Genomic DNA, 22,207 nt, shown 5'->3' with positions numbered 1-22,207 from the left:
GCATGGGGGTCAACTGACAGTTCAGTTTCCTCTGACAGCCAGCCAATAAAAACACTGAACAGACATAAACTGAGTTTTATAATCTTATTTTATTAAATCAAAAGTACACATATCTACAAATTGTAGATACATTTTCATATGGGTTTAGAAAGTACAGTACAATTTAAGTAGATCTCTTTTTTTCAATGTGATATTTACAATGTTTTCCACCTTGTTTTTTTTTTTTCAAAATGTATTATTCTCCCTGTGTACTTCATAATCAATGGAATGAAAATATGGCTGTAAAAAGGGATGTACAGTATGTTATTAAAGGATATGATTTAAAAACATAATCAGAGTATCATTTCAGCTGAAAATGACGCAGTTTGAGTCCCACAACAGTCTGCTCCCTATGTTTCTGTTCATGACTTAAAGCTACAGTATCACTCGAATGAGACAACAGCACTACCTCCTCCTTTCAACATCCACACTCTTCCTGCTTCGTCTTCCGACATGCTCAATTCCACCTGCACTGTTGTAGAACTGCCATTTCTACAGACAGAGTCCTGTTTTTGGCTCAGTGAATGACACAAAACAAAAAGCCCATACATTCAACTGTACAGGTCTACAATATGTCTGAAAATTACATCACACAAATATGCACAGGTCCAAGATTCACAATGCATAGCTCACCTTTGACAGAACTGAGTATTAGCGGTTAAGACAAATGGCCATGGTAGTCATGAGGTCCCAAATTATTTCATATTAAAAAAAAAAAGAACGACAAAAAAAAAAAAGGTGCAGGCAAGCAAAAGCAGATCCTCCCTCGATATTGTGCATATAGGAGTTTGATTTTCAGACTAGTAACAAATGTAAGAGGGAAAACATGAGGAACAGAGGAAACAGATTGAGACTTAACATCAATGTTAAATAGTGGGTACATGTTTGGATTTGCACAAGTCTAGTTCAATGCGGCTCGCGCGCTGAATAAAATACTGATTAAAATTGGAGTTCAGATGGTCACCTATATTGCAGACTGTGCCTCTGGTGCCACCTAGCTGTCAAACTAAAGGGCCACAATCAAACAACACAAACACACAACAGTGTACAATAATACTAAGGGGACCATCTTTGCAACTTCGTTCAAGCCAGCGTTCATCTAATAAGCCAAGAAAACATCACTTTTAAACTACATTTTGGCAGGGCAGTAGCATAGAAACAGAGACTTGCTTATTATTTTTTCCTTTTTATAAATATATATAGCTGTTGAAGTACGTTAGGGCAATGTTTTTCAGTGATCTAATACCAGGACAGTGGATCACGTTAGCAGTGAAATAGCAAAGGAGATCAAGTCATTTATAAGTAAGTGTAGTATAAATTTTTTTTTTTTTAGGAATTATGCCCATTATATTACCGAGGCTTGAAATGCTTTAAACTAATTTTTGTATTGCAAAACTATCACTTGGCACAGACTACACACAAAACACGAATTACTGGTAAAGTGCAAGGAGAGCTGCATGGATAGCAGGAGAAGGGGCTTACAGTGCGAAACTTCAAGTGATTTTAAACGCTGGTCAGATCACCGGAGACGTCATTTAGCTTGACTGTGAACCAGAGCTGCGACAGAACCTTCAAGTCAAATTAAAGGTGACACTTTAAAGTAACCGCTAGAGCTGAAACGGTCAGTCAAACTGAGATAGGACTTTTTTGGATCATCAGTTTATGTCAATTTTGAAGCATTTGCTAGTTCTAGCTTCTCCAATGTAGATTAGCTGCTTTTCTTTTTGTTTTATGGGACAGTAAACCGAATGTTGCACAAAACTAGACATTTGAATATGTCACCTTGGGCTTTAGAAACTTTTAACAGACTATTTTCTGATGTTTTATAGACCAAACAATTAATACACAAATCAAGAAAATAAGTGTGAGAATAAGCGATTATAAAAATAATTGTTATATGCAGCCCTATTCTAATTACACTGTAATTAACTGTGGAGGATTATTTATATTATACAGTGTGCACATCTTTATATTTTCCTAAAAAGTGCACCTACACATTGGTAGCAATTCACTTTCACAGCACGGTTTACAATACTGTCCTGCTGGCTACGACACCAAGCAAACCTAAGCAGACACACATCACCTCACCACTGTTCTGCTGATGTGACAGAACTTTATCTACAGAGGCAGAAATCTAGATTGTGTTTTTAGGTTTTGTGTTGTCAGATTGCTTTGCAGGACCTGAAAGCTATTGCAGGAATGTTAAAAAGAGCTGGGGGCAGTGTGTGATGATCAGGGCATGATGAAACACACATTTTAAGTCAAATCAAATGATTGTCATGGACTACAAAAGGTTTCTATTTGGAGCAGAGCTCAAACAGAAAACTTTTCAAACCAGTTCCTCTCTGATCCTTGAGTGCCGTATGTGTGATATGATTCTCAACTGCTGGAATGAAAATGAAAGCATGTGCAACTCTGTTTCACTGGAGTTCAAGCCTATCAGTCTCTGGGTGACAATTATCACTTACAAAGGGAAAAGAGCACTAATAAAAATAGATCTAAATATCACATTTGTATTTGCAATCCCAAAACCTTGACATTAATTGAATGATTTCTCATCCTCAGTTGTGCTACTGGCTGTGTGAAATGTGAGCGCGTAGTACAAAGAGACTAACATCAGAAGTAAGAGCCTGTCTTTTGTGTGATAAGGGACATCTGGACAATGCTCCTGGCTGAGTTCTCGACCAGTCAAGCACTCTGACCCATGAAGACAACAGATTTCCTTAAAATGGAAGAGATGCACCACTGGAAGCTTTCAGAAGAAGAAGAGAGGAAGGGAAGTCCTCTGCTTACTGGGAATATAATGGTTTGTGAGGACTGGGAGGACAGGCCATGGATGGGTAGAAAGAAGGAAGGGGAAGGAAGTGCTAAGAGCAAGCACAGTCCATTTATGTCCAGCCAGCTGGCAGCCAGTATCGAAGGCCTCAGTCCTCAGAGTAGGCTACAGCGGAAGAAGCTGGTCTTTTTCTGAGGCTCTGAGATCTTGACTCCATGACTGCTCCCTTGCGGCGTGTTGCCCTCCTGCAAAATGACAAATAAACAGGTCACCGCTGTCATGTACAACTGCTGGCTCAGTGGCTGCTCTTGTACGGTTTTGCAACTTTCTTTATGCTGATAAGATGTTTTACAAACTATCTTTATTGAAAGAACTTGGCTCAGACAGTGGCCGATGGCTGCACGGCCTCCACCAGCTACTCAATGACTTACATCACCGACTAAAGCTAAAGAGGGATGGGTTGTGTGAAATGATCAGTGGGTACACCTCCAGAGAAAGCAGGTCACATCTGCTGTGTTAGTGTGTGACAGTGTATTGTTCTTCATACAAGAATTTTGTGGCTAGACCACAACAGCAGGTCCAGCGCTATCGTGCTAAAGCTAATCTCCATTAGTCTGTGACTGAGTGAATGCTGCCACTTCCTGTTTTAAATTAAAAGTTTTCACCAAGTCTTGTTTTTGATGTTTTATGAATCATGGAGAAACTATTTTGAGTATATTTCTTGTTACAAATACATTTTTGAAATACAAGTAACAGCTACAATGCTCAAGTCGAGGTAATGTCACTGTGTACCTGAGAATCGCATGTTAAAATGAACGGCTTAAAATACAAAACTCACCCCCACTTAGATTTTTTTGATGGTTAGTTTGATGTTCAATTCAAGATATATTTAGTTACTCATTATTTTGACTTAGAGGTTTAGTTCAACATTTATCTAGTTTCTAATAAAATCAAAAATTGTTCATTTCTGACGCAGTCAAATTTTTTCTGCGGGGTGTAGGGGTGATCAGTTTGTACCTGTTCCAAACTACTATTCAATTTGCCTTTGAAAATCCACGATCGGTCGACCTCCAATATCAGTGTCTCACATTTTGAAAAACGAAGTTGTATTATCAAAGAATTCTTACCAACTTCGTGTCCATTTTTGATTTGATGTCTCTGGCGAGCGTCAAAAATGCCTGTCAACCAGAGCAAATAACCATGTTGTCAAATTGATGACACATCATCTGTTCAGCAGTTTATAACTCAGAGAGGAACGGCTACTTACATTTTCCACGTTGATGTTGGCCTTTGCACTGGTCTCCATGAACTTTATTCCATACTCTAGTGCGAGCTAAAAGACAACGGGAGAAAGGTAAGCACGCTGACATGTTTTTTCAAATTTTATCAATATAAAAGTACACCAATGTTATTATTTATTATCAAGCATAACCTATTAACAATGTATTATTCTAACTTCATCTCACCTTCTCCCCCCTGTCTTTGGACACCTGCCGCTTGTCATTGATATCACACTTGTTGCCAAGGACCATCTTCTCAACATCAGAGGATGCATGCTGTATCAAGAGAAGAGGTATTTAATAGGCACAACAATATACACAGTGCCATTTAGATATTTAAAGAAGTAGCAAGCACGTAAATTGTCTACTTGAGTCAGTAAATACCTCCTCTATGTTCCTTATCCAGTTCTTGATATTATCAAACGACTTCTCGTTGGTGATGTCGTAGACAAGCATGATGCCCTGTAACAAACAGTAAGTCAAACATGTTAAGATAGTAAGAGCTCACGAGCTGTGGTTTCCTGGGGAAGTGGATTTATGCCTGACTACACGTGAAGACACCCACCATTGCTCCTCTGTAGTAGGCTGTTGTGATTGTTCGGAAACGCTCCTGACCAGCCGTATCCCTGAAAAACGAAAGAGATATCAAACATCTTTATGATGAATATTTGGATGAATCATGTGGGAAAGTTTCAATCACCATCTCACCACAGTCAAGTATGCCAGTGATGGAATAACTTATTACCTATATTATTTTACTTACACATTTTCAAATGCTCGTTTTCAGTAAAGGTTAAGAATAGATGTGGTATAAATAATTCAACCTGCAAGTTGCTCTTTGAGGAGATTGGTTTATCTTAAATTGACTTTTTCCAACACACTTGTATAGCAGGGAGGTATAAAGCTTTGGTATATTTGAGATTAATTTACAGGTTGGAATTATATTGATGAATTTTGTAAGCTATAAATCCTGTCATGTTGTTGCTTAAGACATTACAGGTAGAGTGAAATAAATTCTGCTGAAATCACCAAAATGAACGTGCACAAAAGCTTTTACAACAATGCAACAATTTCTAAGGGCAAGAATTCACACTTTAAACGTGTCAGTAACCTGTAGGGACCCTACATCTGTAAGGAGCCTTGAGTAAAATGTGTACCATCCATACTTTATTAGCCAATTATTGACAGGATACTGCCAGCGTGTTATACGTCCTGCATTTTGAGTAATTTAATCATGATAAACTTACCATATCTGTAACTTTATCTTCTTGCCGTCAAGCTCTATTGTCCTAATCTTGAAATCAATGCCTGGAGGGATAAAGGAGGATCATGTCAATCATAACGTTAGCTTGCTAGCTTACCTGTCAAACACTGATCGACACAGCTCTGATACGAAAAAATTATACTTGTAGACTCGGAATAAACGGCGACTCGGCTTCTTGTCATCCCACACAGCAGTAACATATGCCTTAAAGAACAACAACCCTTCTAACATGCTTATGTTAACTAGCTACGGCGTGCTATATAGGGTTTTCCGGTGTCTTAACAGAATGTAGACGGCACCCAATGGCTAACGCTAGAGCTACTTAGCTAACCGCAACCGTGAGCTGGCAGGGGAACCACCCGGCATCATAAAACACACCACCAACATTTCTACTCTTACATCAGCCTCAAGCAGAACACAAGGGAAACAACGTTTCTTCTTTTCATCTCTTCTAACTGAGTTAACTATGTGGATGACACTTGAAGAATAACTGACTGTGTATTCATGACAAAAAGAAACTACTTCCAGCCCTATACGTAGCATAGCTAGCATTCCAGCAAGTAGACGGAACCTGCGGGACAGCCCATTGCCGTATTGTAAACAGACATAAATAGACAGTTTACATCAACAAACTCGTACCTATGGTTGAGATAAACGTTGAGTTGAAGGCGTCTTCTGAAAACCTGAAGAGGACACAGGTCTTCCCGACACCGGAGTCGCCGATTAACAGTAATTTAAACAAATAGTCGTATGTCTTCGCCATACTTGATATTATTGCGGAAATCCCGCCCGGCGAAGCAGCGATGTGAATGTACGGAAATAACGCCCCCTGCTGGCGCGGAATCCACCTGCAGTTTATATGTAACGGACCAGTGGGCGTTTACTTACTTTACTAACTGTCCTCTGCAGAGTTGGAAGTAACAAAGTACATTTACTCAGGTTTTCATATGCTATTTTACACTCATTCTACAGAGGTGCCTTTTACTCCATTACATGCCATGCATCTGTACTAATAAAATAAATAAACTAAACTAAACTAAATTAAAGGCTAACTATGGCAAGACTGAAGCTGAGAAAATGGCTTCAAAGATTTTAGACTGTCCAGCCAAATGTGTTATGGGTAGAAAAGTAGGGCTGCTCCTATTGTTTAAATAGGAATTCATAAAGTAATTTTTCATATCTAAAAAAAAACACGATGAATGATTTGACCTCTGACCCCCAAACACACTAAAACTGTAGTTAGGGACTGTACTTTACTTGTCAGAGCAGGGTGTGACTGGGGTGTGTCTCCATTTCTTTACATCATGACCTTCTCGAGATACAAATATTTTTCTTTGAGCCTCCCTTGGCTACATGGGGAAAAATGCATGACCCTCTCATTATAAATAACCATATTTCACAGTTTCTGGCGAATTTAAATGGTGTGATTCTTGAAATTTATTAAAAAAAACATTCCTTGAAAATTGGCTTGCAGGATTGAGTTCTGAGGGTGTTTAAAATACATACAAAACACAACCATTTAAAGAAGAATGTCCATTCCCTAAGCCAAATCAAGAACTTCCACCCCAATGCTCAAAAAATTATTTGAAGTGCCTCCCCCATTTTGCAACACCCCCTCCCCTCTCATAAGTAACACACAGTCCCTTACTGCACTCTGTCTTTGTATTGTCCTGTTGTTTTTCAGTATGAGGAAAACTGACCACATTTAACTTGTATTTGTTTCATTTAAATACAGTACAGGCCAAAAGTTTGGACACACCTTCTCATTCAATGCGTTTTCTTTATTTTCATGACTATTTACATTGTAGATTCTCACTGAAGGCATCAAAACTATGAATGAACACATGTGGAGTTATGTACTTAACAAAAAAAGGTGAAATAACTGAAAACATGTTTTATATTCTAGTTTCTTCAAAATAGCCTCCCTTTGCTCTGATTACTGCTTTGCACACTCTTGGCATTCTCTCCATGAGCTTCAAGAGGTAGTCACCTGAAATGGTTTCCACTTCACAGGTGTGCCTTATCAGGGTTAATTAGTGGAATTTCTTGCTTTATCAATGGGGTTGGGACCATCAGTTGTGTTGTGCAGAAGTCAGGTTAATACACAGCCGACAGCCCTATTGGACAACTGTTAAAATTCATATTATGGCAAGAACCAATCAGCTAACTAAAGAAAAACCAGTGGCCATCATTACTTTAAGAAATGAAGGTCAGTCAGTCCGGAAAATTGCAAAAACTTTAAATGTGTCCCCAAGTGGAGTCGCAAAAACCATCAAGCGCTACAACGAAACTGGCACACATGAGGACCGACCCAGGAAAGGAAGACCAAGAGTCACCTCTGCTTCTGAGGATAAGTTCATCCGAGTCACCAGCCTCAGAAATCGCAAGCTAACAGCAGCTCAGATCAGAGACCAGATGAATGCCACACAGAGTTCTAGCAGCAGACCCATCTCTAGAACAACTGTTAAGAGGAGACTGCGCGAATCAGGCCTTCATGGTCAAATAGCTGCTAGGAAACCACTGCTAAGGAGAGGCAACAAGCAGAAGAAATTTGTTTGGGCCAAGAAACACAAGGAATGGACATTAGACCAGTGGAAATCTGTGCTTTGGTCTGATGAGTCCAAATTTGAGATCTTTGGTTCCAACCGCCGTGTCTTTGTGAGACTGTGAAGCATGGAGGAGGAGGTGTGATGGTGTGGGGGTGTTTTGCTGGTGACACTGTTGGGGATTTATTCAAAATTGAAGGCACACTGAACCAGCATGGCTACCACAGCATCCTGCAGCGACATGCCATCCCATCCGGTTTGCGTTTAGTTGGACGATCATTGATTTTTCAACAGGACAATGACCCCAAACACACCTCCAGGCTGTGTAAGGGCTATTTGACCAAGAAGGAGAGTGATGGAGTGCTGCGGCAGATGACCTGGCCTCCACAGTCACCGGACCTGAACCCAATCGAGATGGTTTGGGGTGAGCTGGATTGCAGAGTGTAGGCAAAGGGGCCAACAAGTGCTAAACACCTCTGGGAACTCCTTCAAGACTGTTGGAAAACCATTTCAGGTGACTACCTCTTGAAGCTCATGGAGAGAATGCCAAGAGTGTGCAAAGCAGTAATCAGAGCAAAGGGTGGCTATTTTGAAGAAACTAGAATATAAAACATGTTTTCAGTTATTTCACCTTTTTTTGTTAAGTACATAACTCCACATGTGTTCATTCATAGTTTTGATGCCTTCAGTGAGAATCTACAATGTAAATAGTCATGAAAATAAAGAAAACGCATTGAATGAGAAGGTGTGTCCAAACTTTTGGCCTGTACTGTATGTCTGTTTTAAAATTAGTAACAGAGAAAATCTTAAGCAGCCCTCTAGTATTGTTTTGATGTTATATTCACCTTTAGGTCTGACCTAATTTAAGATTACCTGACATCATCATCTTTATCATTGATCTTGCTGTGGTCATTGTCATGTTATCAGTCACTTTGTCATTGGCATCTTCATCATTCTCCCATTTGTTCACTGTAATACCCTGACTGTGGTTTTCCTTGGCCTGATAGGATCCCAAATCTGGCAACCAAGGCAGAGCATAGTAACTACAATTATTGTAGTTACTACCTTGGATTTTGGTTAGATTTTGTAGTGCCTACATTAAAGAGCAGAAATTCTACTTTTGATATTTTGTGTATTTTTTCCTGAAAATACTTCTTTTACTGCAGTAACGCTTTGAATGCAGGACTTAAAGGTCTAGTATGTAGGATTGAGTAGCATCTAGCCGTGAGGTTCCTGAACTAAAAATGTGCCAAGAGTGTAGGAGAATTACGGTGGCTGACAACAGGAATGCTAAAATGTGAATGGCTCTAATCATAGCAGGTGTTTGATTTGTCTGTTCTGGGCTACTGTAGAAATAACATGGTGGACTCTGTGCGAGAGGACCAGCTCCCTATGTAGATATAAATGGCTCATTCTTAAGTATCAAAAACACAATGATTCTCATTTTCAGGTGATTATAAACTCATGCAAACATATTTATGAACATTATATAACATTTCTGGCAATAGAAGCCCCAAATCGCACACACTGGACCTTTAACATTGTGGTATTGCATTTCAGAATGAGCTATGCTGTCAATAGCTCAACACAAGGTCAATGTAATAAGTTGTTTTTTGAGTTTTCAACCACATCACATGGGATTCCTCTGTGGGTGGGTTTTGGTCAATTTGTTTATATGGTTACTATGATTTAGTGCTTACCACTCCTTGATACACAAACAGGCCACATAAAGTCTGAGCTGAAGGCCTGCTTACAACTTTCTGAGGACAATATAATCTTTAACATTAAACTTATCTGGTGTATGCTACTTTATTATTGTTGATTGAATTATTACTCATACATAACTGAAAAAGCGACATTACAGTTGTGGGACCAAAGATCCAGCAGCTAAGCCGAGCCTTCATTTCCAGTTTCGTGTCTGATGAATTTCACTGTTAGCAGAGCGGTGCGTGTTAGCACATGTAAATTGAAAGCTGAGATTCTTCTGCTGTTACACTTAATGACTGTGTTGAAATTGCCTGAGGGACACACAAACACACTCACGACACAAACTCATCAAACGTCATCATCACTGGCGTCATCATCAGTTTTATTTGTGCTCAGAGTTTGGTCGGCGACACAATGTGCAGCACCCGAACTGATTACCATATGGACCCAAAACCATTTTTAAAAAAGGAAAAGAAACATAAGAACCATAAATATATAAAAGGGTTACATGTGTTGCAAGAGTGAAATTAAAAAGGAGAATGGATGGCATGTAGAAAATATCTTTTACAAAACAAATGTTTTTTTTTTTAATTTGTTCGGTGTTCTTCTCGGCATTTTACAAGCTATTGAGCTCCTGCAGTGTTTGGTCCAGGGTTTGGTGCATTCCTATGTTTTCCTCTTTCGCATGCGATAGGCTCTCTGCAATAAAAAGTAACAGCAGATATAAAATACAATGGCTTTATCAAAGAATGGATGAGTTAATCACAGAAGTGCAATTGGTATGCTAACAAAATATAACCATTAAACAAAGAAACTATTCAGTACTACAGCTGCACAGAGGTGAAAAGCATGCGAAACTCCAATGACAGACAACAGATGAAAAGAGAAAAATATCTTTATTGAGCTTTAGTTTAAGACAAAAAGAGCAAGGGGCAGGGAGAGCAAAGGGAGAGCGGAAGAGACAAAGTGCTTCAGATCAGGCAAGGGGAGACAAAGGGGAAAGTGATGACATCATGAGCTTAATTAAGGTTTACAAGGTGTTCATATCATTGAGGGCATGATCCAGCTCCTCGCTGATAGCCTTGAATTTCAGTTTCTGAGTGTACAGTTCATCTGCAGGTCAAAGGGCAGAGAGATAGGCAGCAGGTGGAGGACAAGGCAGAAGTGAGCAGACGATGATGAGAAATCAGGAGGAAAAAGAGAGAAATCAGATCAAAGATTAGGAAAATCAAAGTTTTGAACAAAGGTTGAGTTAAGAAGCTGTAGGAACGAAGAAAAGAATTAAAATGAAGCGTACCTTCTAAGTCATCTATGGTCTTTTCCAGCTTAGCCACTGTCCTCTCTGCAAATTCTGCACGGGTTTCCGCCTTTAAAAAGACAAAAATAACATTAATCACCCCGACACAGTTTCTCTCAGAGAATACAGCTGGAGCAGACATGAACTTACCTCCTTGAGTCTGTCATTCAAAACCTTAATCTCCTCCTCATACTTGTCTTCTTTCTCAGAGTACTATAAAGACAGAAAAGAAAACCATTTTACTGCAAAACAATACATTTAATGTGAAAATTCCACCTTTAATGCTCATTATTTATATTTTAAACATTAATAATTCACCGTACATGATGTTTGTCTTTCTTTTAGCGGATTAGATAAAAGTTCTACAGTTTTAGGCTCATTCTCAGGAGGTGAACTGAATGGGTAACACTTCCTTTACTTTATAAAATGTAATAAAATGTTAAGATGCTCTGCAGCTCCAGGGGTCGTAATGGGCAAATCCTTTAACTGTGAATGTGTGAAGTTGTTTTAAGGTCAAACAGCAGGCTGATAGAGATGAAATACACAATCAAACTGCTCCTGCAGGAGATTAACCACACCATACCTTGTCAGACTGAGCCTCTAGTGACTTGAGGTTGTTGGTGACGTTCTTCAGCTCTTCCTCCAGGTCAGCACACTTACTGTATGAATACAGAAAATACATGTAAATTTTCTCCATATTTTAAATATTTTCCCATAAGCTCCCATGTAACCTTTTCAATGTATGCTTACAGTTCTGCAATCTCTGCCCTCTCCTCTGCTCTCTCCAGCTCCCCCTCAAGGATGACCAGTTTACGGGCAACCTGACATTAGAAAGACATGAAATCACCATTGAGCAAAAACAGAAATGAGATGTGAGAACCAAAATCAGCTGTAATTTGACCTCCTCCGTGCCCGTACCTCCTCGTATTTGCGGTCGGCCTCCTCAGCGATGTGCTTGGCCTCTTTGAGTTGCATCTCCTGGATCTCCATCTTCTCCTCATCTTTCATGGCTCTGTTCTCAATCACCTTCATGCCTCTGATGATCAGAAAGACAGATAGGCAGTGTTTAATTATCCAGTTGATACTGCGAAGTGTGAGGTTGCTGTTAAAATCAAACTTATCTTCCTCTATTCTGTACTTATTATTTATTTTTTAATCTTTATATAGCTTAAAAATAATTTCTATTTATAGTTTAGCTTCTTTATTTCCTTTGCTCTAATCTCATCTCTTTCATATCTTTATCTGGTCTGTTTCTTGTGCAGCCAACACCTCATTTCCCTCCTGGGGATCTTATTTTATTCATCTCATATTTACAGAACTAGCACCTCTGCCCCCCTGTCCACTTCCTGTAACTAAAATGTGACCATAGTATGACCCTGAAGCCATAAGATTTTCCGATCTTGTATGTTGGCGTCAACAATATGTGGCTGATGCGTCATGATTCTCACCTTTCGCTCTCATCTGCGGCCTTCTCGGCCTCCTCTAGTTTCTGCAGGGCTGTGGCCAGTCTCTCTTGAGCGCGGTCCAACTCCTCCTCCACCAGCTGGATCCTGCGGTTCAAAGATGCCACATCGCCCTCCGCCTACAGCAACACAGAGAGCGAGAGGTTACAGGTCAGATGTCAGCCAGGAAGCAAGCTGCAGCCAGTGGAGGAAGGATACTGTTGGGGATGGCACGTTGGAATCTAGCCTTATAGGTTAGATAGGTTTAGCGTGGAAGGTCTCATTAATACTGCAGGTGTAATCAGCATATTCTGTTATTACAGCGATAGTTATTTACTGGTATTTGTGCCTATTTATTCTTTGGAACCCATCGCAATTTTCTCTGGGGCATATATTCCATTTTTTTTTCTGTTGTGCAGTACAGTAAGATTTCCTCCATGTAATCAATTTCCCTCCCAACAGCCATGATGAGCTCTGGACTTTGCCTGACAAGATACTTTGAAAACTGCCGATGCAGAACAAGAGTGGCAGACTTAACCCTAGCATATCTGAAGTGGCACAGCTGGCCGGACTTTTGTAACGTAAACTCATGTATGTTTGGAGGACAACAGCGTGCTTCTTTTGGGCCTGTTTCCTGTGGGACTGATATCACAGATAGCCATGTCTGCTCTCTTCTTCCTGTATAGAGGCCAAAGAGGAGGAGGAGGAGGAGGGAGGAGGATAGGCACTCCTAATTCCAGATATGTGTCAAAAGTTACTCATACAAGAAACTGTATGTTTGAGAAATAAATCATAAACCATTTTCCAATTGTTTCTGGCATACATTGGGAACCAAATCCCCACTTTTATAACGTTATAAGCCTGCCACGCCTTAATTGCTACACAACCACGCTGAGGGTTAATGTAAAACTGGAGGCTTACGTTGCATTTGTAGGTGTTTGAGACGATCTAGGGCGGGTTTGGGTTAGATAACACAGCCGAACAAAAGTATAGGAAGGAATGTCGCAATCATGATGTCCCAGTTTCCCGCAAACCTCTAAAACAACCACAATGACACGATACAAGATAAAAATCAACACTTTTCCTATAGGGTTTGGCAGGAAAAGTGTGGAATTCCTTTAAGGGCGTTATTAGAGTATCATTATCGCTACCTGGGGTCCATCACTGACAGTTTGCATGTTAATTCTTTACAAAAGATGCTTAACATGAATGTGGTAGTAAAGATTGAGTTTAAAAAGGCGACTAAATTAGATAGATTATTAATTATCTCACTTTTTCGCGCAGTTCCCGTTCAACGTCCACGTCCCTTTGTAGTGCCAGTGCACGGTCTTCTGCCTCATCAGCCTGTAGCTGGAGGGCTTGGATTTTCTTCTTCACGGCCTCCATTACTTCGTTTACTTTGTTTCCTCAAAAAAATTAAAAAAGGAAACCCAAAAATGTAGCCGTCTAGATCGACTGGCTGTGTCCTTAAGAAGTTATTGATTTGCGTCAAAGTTGCAGGCACCGAGTAAAACTTTTTTTTCTCGGGCAGGAAGTCAGGGACGTGCGGGGTTGGGATGGGGGGAAAAAGGGCTGGGAGTTTTCAGGAAATTTATGGCGAGATCGTCCAATCCCGTGAAGAATCCAGTCTCAGATGACATCACCGGATTTAGGAGGGGAAGGCGCTGCTCTTTTCCTCCACAAAAGAGGTGTGTAAAGTCAGTGCGCGAGTCTTTCTATTGTGGACTTATATGGCAAATGTAAGGTGTTGCCTGGGCCGCATTTTTGTGCTCTGATTGAAAGGAGGAGGGCACAGAGATCAGGGGAGGAGGAGTGGAGTTACCTCATCTGATTCATCAGGCTGATTCACATATATGAATCATATCCAGTGTGAGCAGAACAGGATATGGTTGTGAGAGGGAGAAAAGTAAAGTAAAAGTTTAAGGGCAAGTTGTAAAGTATGTAAAAAAAATAAAAGTACTAAAGATCTGATCCTAGAAGGGGGAGGAGGGAGGGTCAAGGGTGGGGTGGGGCGATAATAATCCTCCTCAACAGGGGTTGTTGACCTGCAGAGGCCTGGAATGTAAATTGATTTGGTTGCAGACGTGACCTGCAGCCATCGGGTGGCGACACATTCCTTCAGCGCCCCCTTCTGCCTCCTCCTCCTCCTCCTCCTCCTCCTCCTTCTCCTCACTTGTTCAGGCATAAACCCAATTATTTTCTCTGTCTGTCCTTGTATCACTCCTCTATGTATCAGCAACCCTCATAAACTGTGGGAAGCACATTAGAAGAAGAAGTTGTGGTGGACAGAGCAACAAAAAGCAGATGTGTGGGCATCTGATGGGTCATCTGAGACTGAAATCATTTGTAATCTGACCTTTAACCTTTGGGGCCTTATCTCAGCTGCTTTCACTGGTAGTTTAGCCTCGATGTAGTACTGTGGAGGCTACTTTCATTTCATGCTAATATTCAGGTTCACTTTAGTGTAGGCCTAATCGAAACAATCAATTATTTTAAGAATTGTCAGCAACTATTTTGACAATCGATTCAACATTTTAATTATTTCTCAACTAAAATGCAAAACATTCACCGGCCATTTACTTTCATCTAGTAGTAAACTTAATATATTTGGGTTTTGGACCGTTGGTTAGACCGTTGTAGCCTTGTAGTAACATATCCCCCTAGATATTAGAACATGTGCATGTGTCCCCCCTAATAAAAACATGAACGTAGCAGAGGACTTTTATTTATAAGAATTGAAAGACATTTCCACCATCAACCAAATCAGAAAAGGCAAAAATTGGTGCATAAAAAGTCATCAAAATGTAGGAAATCATGGTGTTTGACACCCAAAAGTGTCAAACTCATTTTAGTTCATGGGCCACATACAGCCCAGTTTGATCTCAGATGGGCCGGACCACTAAAACCATCGTATAGTAAGTAACATCAGCTCCAATATTTTCCCTTTTTTGGTGTAAAGAATTCCATTCTGTAGACGGTCATCCTTTCATTAAACAGATGAACAGCCTGTTGAAAAATAAGTGCAATTTCAACAATATGTCTCAGTTTTTCCACATTCAATCTGTCTACTTTTCACTGCCATTTTACATTTGCATTTATCCACACATTTCCTGTTACAGATTATTTTGACATGAAGCTGCTGATTGACTATTTTGCACAATGTCCAATATCTTTAAACATGGCCACAGTAAGTATGCATTGTTATATCAGAAAACTGTGTTCTGGTCAGGGTGGAAAAGCCTCTGAAGCAGAATTTTACATGAAGCTGGTACTGTTTAACTTGCTTCTGAGACCTGGCACCTCTTAGTCTAGTCATCTAGTGGGCTGGATTGGACTGGCACCCCTGGCCTATGCTTTTGGGTTTAGACTAGAGACTCCAAGCTGGACTTCAGGAAATTGTGATTGTAAGAAAATGTGAAATATATTGTACATTATTTGCTGACATTTTGTAGACCAATCAATTACGTGCGAAAGTCATCAGGTTAATTGACAATAGAAATGAAAGTTAGTTGCGGCCTTAGTAATTATATGCGTACAACATAAGTCTTGTTACTCCGAGATAATGCATCTTCTTAAAAGATTCAACAAAAAATCGATGAAAAGAAAAGAATCATCAGATGTCACTGGTAAAACAACATTAGAAGAGAATGTCTACAGTCATATTAATTATATTGGTCATGGCTCCTTTAATGTTTTTCCAGAACATTTTTCTCTAGATCAAAGATAACACTTGATGAGATTAAGTTTTTTTCAGGTAACTGTGAAATAAAGCTCATAAATGAAATAGATGCTCTTTAAAGGTTAATGGTCATTCACCATTGTCAGTGATAAGGTATGTACTGTAACGGCCAGACAGAGCTGAGTGTGATATCTCCGCCCCCAAAAAAGGCCAGAGCATTGATTTCATTAGACACTGCAGTTCGGGGTTCTCTGTTTGCTTAAGCTGCATTCCTGGGATTCCTGGTCGGCTACAGGCCGGCCAAGTTTTGTCTGTGCTTGAGAAATGGCTCTGTTACAGACCTCACAAAGACACCAATAGCTTAGTGATTCTCAACACTATGTGAAGCAGAAAATACAAGTTGGTCATTTCAGGACTCATTTCTGGGTTGTTAGTTGCCTTCTACATTGTGGTTGATGAGTAGGTGCTGAGTAGCACACTGAAAGTGGGAATGTATTGTAAATATTCTGACATACTGTACAGTACCCGTGTTTAACACACTAAAGGGGATTTTCACTCTGTGGCTATGCTTCCAATAAACAACCAAACCCTTCCCTGTGCAGGTGAGTCCAGATATGACCTTTTATGGGAGCGTAAGTAGAGGCAACACTCAGTCACTGCATAAGGCCCTTAATTCAATGTTTTTTAAACTAATGTTCATAGCAAAGAACCTCTGTTTCCGAAGCCTGAATGTGTCTTTGCCACTGGTATTCTTAGTCACAGAGTGATATGTAGGTCAGTCCAGTCTGAACGAGCGGTAATCAATAGGTTATAAGACTGAAACTCAGACGTTGTGGTGTTCCACTGTTATGTGGATAATGTGTTTCAGATGGCGTCGCTGCGGTTAACTCACATCTGTGGCCTTCTTCTCCGACAGTTCCAGTTTCTCCTGAGCATCCTTCAGGGCCTCCGAGTACTTGTCAAGCTCGTCCTCTGTTCCCTTTAGTTTCTTCTGCAGAGCGAGCAGCTCATCCTCCAGCTGGAAGGAGACAAATGTGACAGAGAGTCAGGAAGGGTACAGCCAAGCCAAACTTAGTAAGTATGAATGAAACACTGAATGGAAAAATCAAGCACTGTTTTGATACAGTGATGGGGGAGGGAGTGCGGATGTGTTAAAACTAAGATTAAAATCACTCAAAGGGATAGTTCACCCCAAAATCAAAACTACACATTTTCCTCTTACATGTAGTGTTACTTTTTTGGTAGAACTTGCTGAATGTTGGCAGTATCGGCCGTAGAGATGTCTGCCTTCACTTGAGTATAACGGAACGAGATGACACTCAGCCTGTGGTGCTCAAAGTGCCAAAAAATTTGAAAATCTTAACAGCGATGCCTCTCATGCCTCTCCCAGGTACTCAAGATAATCCACAGACCTTGTGAGCAGTTTAATGTAGAAACTATTTTCTTTTTACTGAACTACACCCAGCAACTGTATAACTGTGCAGAAGGAAGTGTGCATCTACTCATGCATAAGAGGCTGGGGCGATGCGAACATTAACGGCGTCCTCCTCAGCTGTGCTGTAGCGTTAGCTAGCTCAGTGGTGCTAGGTGAGCTAACAGTAGATCTGCACTTCTTTCTGTACAGTGATTTGGCTGGTGTAGTTCAGTAGAAAGAAAATAGTTCCTATATGAAACTGCTAACAATAAGGTATGTGGATTATCTTGATTACTTGGGTCTTGGTTTCTGGAAAGAGACATTGCTTTTAAGGTTTTTTCTGTGTGTGCTTTGAGCACCACAAGTGTGCCATTGTTCCATTATATTCGAGAGAAGGCAGATATCTCTACAGCAAACTTCTCCAGCACCTTACAACAAAACAATCTAGACTGATAAACAGCACCAAAGATTTTGGGATGAACTGCCCCTTTAAGTAGTCTTGGTCAATACCCAGAAGCTCTCATACATATAGGGGTATGACAAGTACGCATAACCTAAGTTAGATGTCTCGAAACAATAGATGTATAGTCAAGCCAGTGGCCCTGTGAGGCCGTACTTTACTAGAGCAGTGCTTTGAGCAAAATGCTAATATCAGCATGCTAACATACTCACAAGGATGATGTTAACATGCTGATGCTAACCCTAACCCTAGCAGGTATAATGTTTACCATGTTCACCATCTTAGTTTAATGTTTTAACATGCTAACATTTACTAATTAGCACAAAACACAGCTGAGGCTGATGGGAATGTCAGTTTTATAGGTATATAGTTACAAAACAAAATACTGTACAAACTGAAATTTTGGCTTAATGAATGCACAAGATGGATCAGAGGATCACCATACAATACATTTTTGGAGGACATGAATGTGTGCACTAAATGTCATGGCAATACATCCAATAGTTGTTTAGACATTCCACTGAAAAGCACAAAGTGTGTCTATAATCTTCAGAACTTGCTGTCATTTTGTTTAATCAGGGCTGTTTTCTCTGTAGAAAGTAGTTTCAGTGTAAACTCTGCAATCAGCTCTGTGAATTATTAACGGGCCATTGCTTCTGAAAAGACCCATTGCTGCTGAATTTTTAAAATTCTTTTGTAATTTGGTAAGCCAATCCCTTAATTGCTGCTGGAGACTGTTGCCTGCGATGTATGTTAAGATTGAGTATTAGTTTTGTGTATTTTCAGTGCCCTTCGTCAGCCTGACTCCACTCTGATGTTCGCCACATCGTGCCAAGAATAGCAAAGAAAGCATATCTCAGCACTGCTTGAATCAGTGCCATCCAAACAAACTAAAGAGCTCTGCGTAATCTTCTAGGATTTCATGCTGACTGTTGATGTGGAAGAGACGGGGGTACATATGCTCAGTGCCAGTGACAACTGTCACTCCTTGTGCTCCCTGAGGGTATGATTAGGGCATTAGAAACGAGAGAGAAGATTCTTTCCACTTGCTTTAATGTAGATCCTAGCTTTGTCCGAGCCTCTCCAACTCTCTCTCTCTAGCATTCCTCTCACACTGCCATGATGACGACACCACGTCCCACTGTGCAATAATTGTCTCTATTTAGAAGCCTTAACTATCATATTGCATCTCTAAATTCTACTTTGCTTGTGTCAAGTGGTAGAAGTACACTATCATTAAGTTAGCCCTCGAAATAAATGTCAAACTGTCTGACGCTCTCACCCTGCAGCACCAAATATGGATGTGCCGATATGTGGAATCTGTGAGGTTTTCTTTGATAGGTTAAGGACTTAAAGGGACAGTCCACTCCAAAACCAAAAATACATATATTTCCTCTCCCCTTGTCGTGCTGTTTATTAATCTAGATTGTTTTAGCGTGAGTTACAGAGTGTTGGAGATATTGGCCGTAGAAATGTCTGCCTTCTCTTAGATATAATGGAAGTAGATGACACTCAGCTTTGGTGTCTGCTCTGTCTCACCTGGTGTTTGCTGTCCCTTTAACTTCAGATAAGGACGCTGGGTAATGCAGTACTCTCATGCTTAAGTATCAGAGCAACCACTGTCACAGATGAGTTGTTTAAACACCTGCAGCACCACTTCTGGTAACCTCAAGTAATCCCCCTGGTTCACTGTGAATAATTTGTCCAGCAGTTGTCACAATTACCCATTTTCCACCAAATTAGCTACGGTTCTTGAACATTTCCATTCCATTCGGTGTTATCACAATGCACAAAAGCAGTAAATATCGTGGATTACATTGAATGACCCTTCGCTAAGTCCCGCCCCTCAAACGCAGCCTAGCCAATTATAGTGTAACATTGACCAGCTCCGACAAGGGTCCAACAACAACATGGCTGTGCTCCATAGACTCTCATGCTATCATTTCAGATTTCCTTCATTTTCAGGGTGGTTTTGTGGATTTTGAGCCAAACATTGTGCTGGGGCACGTGTATTAATAATACTTGTTACCCAGAGAGGTTGAAAGGAGATACATGTTTTTTTCCCCCAATCCAAACCCAAAATCGAAGCCTGAAAATTGTAGGGCTAACTAGCCAGCTCAAACAGCTGTGTGTCATTGTAGTGTATGCAAATTAACGTTGTTTTTTTTAGCTTCCCCAGGAGCTCCAAGCACGGGCAATGGGGGGGAAAGGCAAACATCCTTCATTTTCACACACTGTGATGACACACAGCTGGTTGAATATCAGCAAAGTTTCCCTGTAGTTCCATTGTCTTCTATCATCAGGTCGTCAGGTGATGTGGTGGTTTGACAGTGTGGGCTTCATGCTAGCTCCAATAGCTTGACGGACCATCACATAGGGGTGGAGCTTAGGGTCAATTACCTGTGACCATTTGTTCTCTTATTAGAGATATTTGTTTTTACCCAAAAAAACAAGCATGAATCCATCTATCCTTTTTCCAACCTGTAGAATATGACACACCCACTGATGTTGTCATGATTCGCACTTCAGGTCAAGGAAAACCTGCTACTTTTTGGTTCCAGCTTACCAACTTTTCAGGTTCTGAACTAGTTTAATTTTGGCTGAAATAATCTAAACAGTTCAAAATTAGGGACAGGATCAAGAACAAAATCAGTTCCATGTTGGTAGAAGAGGGGTATCTGCCATTTTGTTTGTGCGTTCCTGTGGGTACCCTCCACTTTCTCTTGCCTACCAAAAGACAAGGCCCTGGGGCTCAGTATCAGCTGCTCTCTGTAATTTAACATTTGGTGCTCTGGGAAATACTTGACATTGTATGTTGAGCTCCTCCTAGGACTGCACAAGTGGTTTGGTATTCATTTATTTCATGTTAAACCTGATTATCTTTGTAATAAAAAAATACAAATATATTAATATTATATGTGAATTGAGCAAATTAATCACATTGTTTTCACATATTATTCTGCCTATATTAAATTTGGCATATAAGAGGATGAAAAGAGACTAGAAAACATACATACTGTGCAGTATAGTTAAAATCAATATGACAGCATTAGTACAAATACTTTTTGACGGAAAATATACACAAAATCACATAAATGTTATGAAGTATGTCACACAACAACTTAAGCAATTAATTTTGTTACTTTTTGAATTACAGTTTGCTTAGATTAAAAAATTTGGACAATTATATCTATATTGTTGTGGTTACTCTCTATTCCATGGACCTATTCTTGTATTTCTTTCTTCAATTTTCCTGTGTGGAATCAACAAAATTTATCTTGTCTTATTTATATATATGCATATGAAAATCAGTATATAATACTAAATTATTGTACATTTAACTCGACATTAAAACTGCTCTGTCAGGTCATCACATCTATCAGCCTCGTCTCACCTGCTTGCATTTGTCCTCCGCTGCCTTCTGGTCAGACTCAGCCTGTTCTGCCCTGTCGATGGCATTCTCTTTGTCCAACTTCAGCATCTGCATCTTCTTCTTGATGGCCTCCATGGTGACAGTTAGGTCTCAGGCTTCAAAGGAGAAAAAAGTTTTTATTTCTTTAGGTGAAAGGTTGTTTCAGATGTTCAGAGGAAGACGCCTCACAGGAGCCCTCGCAAGGTGACGACCAGTTGCAGAGAGGAGGAGAGAGACAGAGGGAGCTCAGAGAGGAGAGCAGAGGAGGATGCAAACTGAGAGTTGGTGGAGCTCTATGTGATTTAAACTTGACTGGAGGTTTGGAGACAGCCCCAGTCTCTAGTGACAGCCCTTTCCCACCGTTTGCCCGATCCGCCACTCCCCACATTGGCTACTCTAGACCAGTGCCCCCCTCCCTAATCTCAACTTCACCTCTTGAAGAAACAACATAGTGTAGATCTCCTGTCTCCTTATATGGATCATGGCCCTTTTGTTTGGAACTGAGCAGGAGAGAAGTAGCAGAGAAGCAGAAGGAGACAGACTAGAAGTCAGACATCAAAAGGACATTGTTCACATTAGTTATATGAGTTACTGAAGGTTCATTTTTTCCCCCTTCAGGCTGCATATCTATATGCCTGTGTTCTTACTTAGGAATGTTCAAATTGATGTTAATACCAGAGTTGGTTAGAAAGGACATAGTTTTCATTCTACCGCTGAATGAAAAAGGGCTGTTGGAAAATGATCCAGCCAAAGAAAATTTGGAGAAATAGCTGTCTGCATGTGATCTACACCAGGCAGCTGGAGCGTTACAGTCGAGCTACGCAGACATAAACCATAAGTCTACTGCAATTAAAATCCTCTTAATTACTATTGGTCTGACAGAGCTTTTTT

The 22,207-nt window shown here is 40.3% G+C and overlaps 2 protein-coding genes across 5 annotated transcripts; both read right to left on the bottom strand.

Annotated features, from left to right (window-relative positions):
- Positions 1–70: 70 nt before the first annotated feature.
- LOC117271528 (ras-related protein Rab-8A) lies at positions 71–6,179 on the bottom strand. Its single transcript, XM_033649746.2, has 8 exons — positions 5,999–6,179; positions 5,343–5,403; positions 4,661–4,721; positions 4,480–4,557; positions 4,282–4,371; positions 4,083–4,148; positions 3,943–3,993; positions 71–3,060 (listed from the first exon to the last, which is right to left on the bottom strand). Exons 1-8 carry the CDS (start codon positions 6,120–6,122, stop codon positions 2,971–2,973), a joined length of 621 nt encoding a protein of 206 aa, XP_033505637.1. The 5' UTR covers positions 6,123–6,179; the 3' UTR covers positions 71–2,970.
- Positions 6,180–9,973: 3,794 nt separating this feature from the next.
- On the bottom strand, positions 9,974–21,553 carry LOC117271526 (tropomyosin alpha-1 chain). Of its 4 annotated transcripts, none has more exons than XM_033649742.2 (9): positions 21,299–21,553; positions 16,923–17,048; positions 12,358–12,491; positions 11,828–11,945; positions 11,660–11,730; positions 11,493–11,568; positions 11,060–11,122; positions 10,910–10,979; positions 9,974–10,311 (listed from the first exon to the last, which is right to left on the bottom strand). In XM_033649742.2, the coding sequence occupies exons 1-9, from the start codon at positions 21,410–21,412 to the stop codon at positions 10,229–10,231; spliced, it is 855 nt and encodes a 284-aa protein (XP_033505633.1). In that variant the 5' UTR covers positions 21,413–21,553; the 3' UTR covers positions 9,974–10,228. The 4 variants fall into 4 exon arrangements, with proteins under 4 accessions (XP_033505633.1, XP_033505635.1, XP_033505634.1 ...); XM_033649743.2 differs by lacking the exon at positions 9,974–10,311 and adding an exon at positions 10,490–10,725; XM_033649744.2 differs by lacking the exons at positions 16,923–17,048; positions 21,299–21,553 and adding an exon at positions 13,624–13,878.
- Between the last annotated feature and the right edge of the window lie 654 nt (positions 21,554–22,207).

Source organism: Epinephelus lanceolatus, chromosome 12 (genome assembly GCF_041903045.1).
Source record: "Epinephelus lanceolatus isolate andai-2023 chromosome 12, ASM4190304v1, whole genome shotgun sequence".
Taxonomy (NCBI): Eukaryota; Metazoa; Chordata; class Actinopteri; order Perciformes; family Serranidae; genus Epinephelus; species Epinephelus lanceolatus.
Note: the sequence above shows the minus strand (reverse complement) of the source record. Positions and strands in the feature narration are given on the sequence as shown.